Source organism: Microtus ochrogaster, unplaced genomic scaffold (assembly GCF_000317375.1).
Source record: "Microtus ochrogaster isolate Prairie Vole_2 unplaced genomic scaffold, MicOch1.0 UNK98, whole genome shotgun sequence".
Taxonomy (NCBI): Eukaryota; Metazoa; Chordata; class Mammalia; order Rodentia; family Cricetidae; genus Microtus; species Microtus ochrogaster.
In genome coordinates this window covers 1,151,188-1,155,520 of record NW_004949196.1, presented here as the reverse complement: position 1 = coordinate 1,155,520, position 4,333 = coordinate 1,151,188, and the positions used below count along the sequence as shown (strand labels likewise).

Sequence of the window (4,333 nt, the reverse complement as noted above, 5' to 3'; positions counted from 1 at the left end):
CCAGCAGCAATCCCCACTGGGATACTCCTCGTCTAGCTCTGGAGTGCCAGTACCTGGCCCTAATCCATCTTTTGTTTAGCAGATACCTCTTGTCACCTTATGTGAATCCTATCTGATAGTTTGCCGAGAATACAAAGCCTATGCAAGCTTGGTTTGTGGAAACCAGAAAACTGGGATACCCCATGAACCAAGAATTTACGCTTGCCATTGTATTTTTGGAAACGTCATTCAGATTGCTCTGAACATATGGAGATCAACCAGGTAGACTGTAAATATGGTGCAACATAAAAATGCCTGAGCCAAGGAAAAGTGCTTCCGTCCCGAGAGGCTGAATGCCCCTGCAGTCACGAAAGGCTAAACTCACTCTTCTTCCCACGGACGCGCGTGAACCCAACGCCTGCTCTGCAACATACATGACACGCATAGAAACGAATCTTTTAACAAATAAAAGGAGAAACCTCCAACATCACACAAAGTTACGTAAAGTTACTAGTTTGAAAAATAGTTACTAAAACCAAAAGAGGGGGCAGGCAGGCCCTGGAACCCGGAGAAGGTGCTGTGCAATCCTCCAGCCTGGGGCATCCTCCCACCTGGCGGTTTGCTGATGGCTCTCCTCTCAGGCTCCTTGTAAGGGAACTGCAAGGTGGTATCCAGCGACTTGAAACAATCTTTGAGAGAATTCTGCTGATAAAACTCCACCAGTTCCTGGGAAAATAACACAGAACAGTCGCTATCCTGCTGGCCAGCCCACAGCAGAGCACAGCGTAGCTCTTGTCCGCAGTCCAATCAGCTCCCTGTGATGGGGAACACCTTCCTCTACTGCAACAGCAAGGATGGTCTGCAGAAGGGGCCCTGCGATGGGTCGTATCGACAGTCACGTTGAAGGACCTAGACTCACCCAAGAGGCAAACCTCTGGGCCGGGCTGCACTGAGTTAGATGAGGGGGGAAGAGCCGCCTGAATGAGGGTGGCACTACCCATGGCAGCCACCCCAGGGAGAATGAAAAGGAGAAAGCAAGCTGGGCACCAAAATCCATCTCCCTGGTCTCTCTAAGGACGCAGTGTGGCAAGGCCTCCTTCCAGGACAGTCCCCAGCCTTCCTGAGTGGGAGAACCTGTCCATCCCTCTTCACCAGGTGTTTGGTCACAGCGGTGAACAGAGTAAACAGTAGACCACCTCAGGCTAAGGCCGCTTCTCCAAGCGGCCAGTTCATTTCACTTCCTGCCAAGTTTAACAAATAGGTTCACCAAAGTCAAGGCCTCCCATCAGTGCCCAAGCCTTTAAAACTAATAATCACGTAGGCACCAGCCAGTGTAAAGGCTTCCGGGGAACCCTGAGCGTTGAGCATGCTGGAAAGGGGGATTACAGAGAGCATATGAAGGTCAGAGGTCAACTTGCAGGACTCAGCCCTCCTGTTGCACCACGTGTGTTCCCTTTACCCACAGAGTCATCCTTCCGGCATGCTCTCATTTTAGAGCCAGAGACACAGAGACGCTAATCATGAGTGGCCGCTGAGATTCGTAGCTCAGATCTGACCTCCGCAAAAGACTTTAGATTTGATTTCGGCTTCCCGGTTTGTTGGATTTATGGGTATTTCTCCCACAAATGGCTCATACTGATGACAAAGAATCAGCAGGGCCCGAATTCAAGGGTGTTTCACAAACACCCAGTGTCCCATTCAAGAACTCCAGGCTAAAAAATGCCAGTATCATTTTTTTAAAAAGAAAAATTGGTGCACAGGGTCAGTGAGATGGCTCAGTGGGTCACGTTCCATCCCCAGGCCCCAGAACCCATGTGATAGTGGAAAGATAGACCTGACTCAACAGAGTCCTCTGACCCTCACAGGTCCAGTGTGCGTGCACACACACACACACAAATAGTAAATAAATAAAATGTAATTTTTTAAGTTGTGAATTTTCTGTCCATGTCCTCAGGCCCACGTGACTTACACACACCAATCAGTTTTAAATGCCTTGAGGGAGATAAAAAGAATTAACTGTACACCAACCACCATGAACGCCTGCTCATAAATTCTCAACAAGACAGGCAGCCGCTCGGGTCACAAGGGGCCAGTTTGGAGACCTGTAACCTTATGGGCTCTGGTAGCCTGTGGAACAGGAAGGCAGAGGGTGGGCTGACTGGAGGTGGGGTGAGTTTGCATACATCTGTGTGGGGGTATGGACACGCATGTGGAGACCAGAGGTGGACTTCAGGGGTCCACCCCTATCACACTCGGAGACCGGATATGTTCAGACAGGGCCTCTCACGGAGCCTGGAACTCCCTGGTTGCCTACCAATCTCAGCAGCAAGACCTGGGTAGCCTCTTGTCTGTCTCCAACTCCCCAGAGCTAGGGTTACAGGCAAGCACCGCCATACCCGGCTTTTACATGGGTTCTGGGGATCCAACTCAGGGTCTCAGACACTTTATCCATAAACCTTCTCCCCAGCTCAGTCTGTCAGACATCAACAAATTCCACTGTGAGCACCTGACACTATCCTGTCCTGTCTGTTCTACAGTGTGGGTCCTTACGGGGATGAGTTCACTGTTGGTGGTTCCCTGGGAAGGGCTTCTCTCACTACAAAGTGAGGATCCTGAGACACAGAGGCAGACACACGCCTCACGCGCTCTGAACGGCTTCTGTGGGGGTGGGGGCAGTGGCCCTTACCAGAAGGCCCCGGAAAGCCTTCTTCTCCGTGATCCGGTACAGCCCCTCTGACGTCATGATTTTAATATGTTTGACCTCGACGTTATACCTGGAGCAAGGGAGAGGGAAAATCAGATGGCTGAGTCCTGAGTCTGAGGATCTCTCCCATGCCTCTGCCCAGGCTAGAAGTCCCAAAGATGGACTCCTTAGAGGAAGGGGAGCCCTCACATCTAAAGACGGGAACAGTGCAATCCACCACTTCCGGGTCTCTGCTACTCTAAGCCTTCTGTTCTTCCTCTTTTCTATCTGTTGTTTGTTTTCTCCCTGAGGTAGCTCATCCTGAGTGTCAACCTGGCAGGACCCAGAACCACCATAGACAGCCTCTGGGCATGTCTGTGAGGGAGAGTTAACTGATAGGGCAAGCCCCACCCTGAATGTGGGTGGCAACATCTCAGGGACTGAAGTTCTGAACCAAACAAGAAAAGAGAAAGTGAACCCAGCACTCATCTCTGCGCTGGCTAGTTTTACATCAACTTGGCACACACTGGAGTCATTTTGAAGAGGGATCGTCAGTTGAGAGAATGCCCTCACCAGGTTGGTCTATGTGGGTAGCCTTCCCCACAGCCCGTGCCCCTGCCACCATGCCTCCCCACAAAAGATGGCAGGATAGGAAGGATGGGAAGAAAAGGGGCTTTGTTATCATGGTGAATTACAGAACAACAAAAGTGGAAAGAGACGCTGGGCATGGTGGTGGCACACAGCTAATCCCAGCACTCAGGAAGCAGGTGGATCCCTGAGCTCAAGGCCAGCCTGGTCTAGAGTGAGTGAGTTCCAGGACAGTCAGTGCTGTACAGAGAAAGCCTGTCTCAGGGGCAGAGGGGGGGACACCTCAAGCAAGGGCTGTTGATGGTTCAATGCATAAAGGTTTCCACAAGACTAGCAACGGGAGCTCAATCCCTGAGACCTGGTCGGTGGAAGGAGAGACCTGACCCCGCAGACTGTCAAAGACCACCACATGCAGGCTGTGACAGACACGCCCTCACACAACACAAATAGATAAATGCACTTTTTAATTTCTTAAAAACACCTGACCTCAGCCTACAGCCTCCACATGTGGACACATGGGTAAATGCCCACATACATGTCCACAATAAATAATGCAAGGGAAAGTCACAGTTTAATGGTGGGACACAAGTCGGTGAAGCATGGAGTCCATGAGACCTGAGCAGCTAGATTTCATATGCCAAGGACAAGCGGTCAGCATATCCGTGTGACACCAACATGTTTGTGTTGGTTGCAGAACTGTCAACAACACCCAGGACACAGAATCAACTAAGGAGTCTGTAGATGAAGCTACTATGACAGACACATGCAGTGGAATTGATCGAGCCATGGAAAGGATGATATTCTGTCCTTTACAACACGGAGGAAGTGGGGGATGTTCTGAAGCGTAATAAGCCAGACACAGGAAGACAAATACCACAGCTAACACACATATCAGCTAAAAGTGTTGGCCTCAAATAAGAGGAGAGGCAAAAAAAAAAAAGCAAGGGGAGGGGAAAAGAAGAGGGGACAAGGTAAGGGGGAGAAAAATCTGTAGAATGCAGTAGTTCAATAAAAGGTGCAAGTAGACAGATACACTTTCTTGAGGTAAAAGCCTAGGCATCCTTGGCAAGCCCAGGTCAGAGG

At 50.3% G+C, this 4,333-nt stretch overlaps 1 protein-coding gene across 1 annotated transcript in view; it reads right to left on the bottom strand.

Annotated features, from left to right (window-relative positions):
* Vav1 (vav guanine nucleotide exchange factor 1) overlaps window positions 1-4,333 on the bottom strand; it is a 42,495-nt gene that overhangs the window by 3,473 nt on the left and 34,689 nt on the right. Inside the window, exons 24-25 of the mRNA XM_005371130.2 lie at window positions 2,666-2,753; window positions 591-705 (exon numbers count right to left, since the gene is read on the bottom strand). Of these exons, the coding sequence (XP_005371187.1) occupies window positions 591-705; window positions 2,666-2,753 (203 nt within the window). The remainder of the gene's footprint in view (window positions 1-590; window positions 706-2,665; window positions 2,754-4,333) is intronic.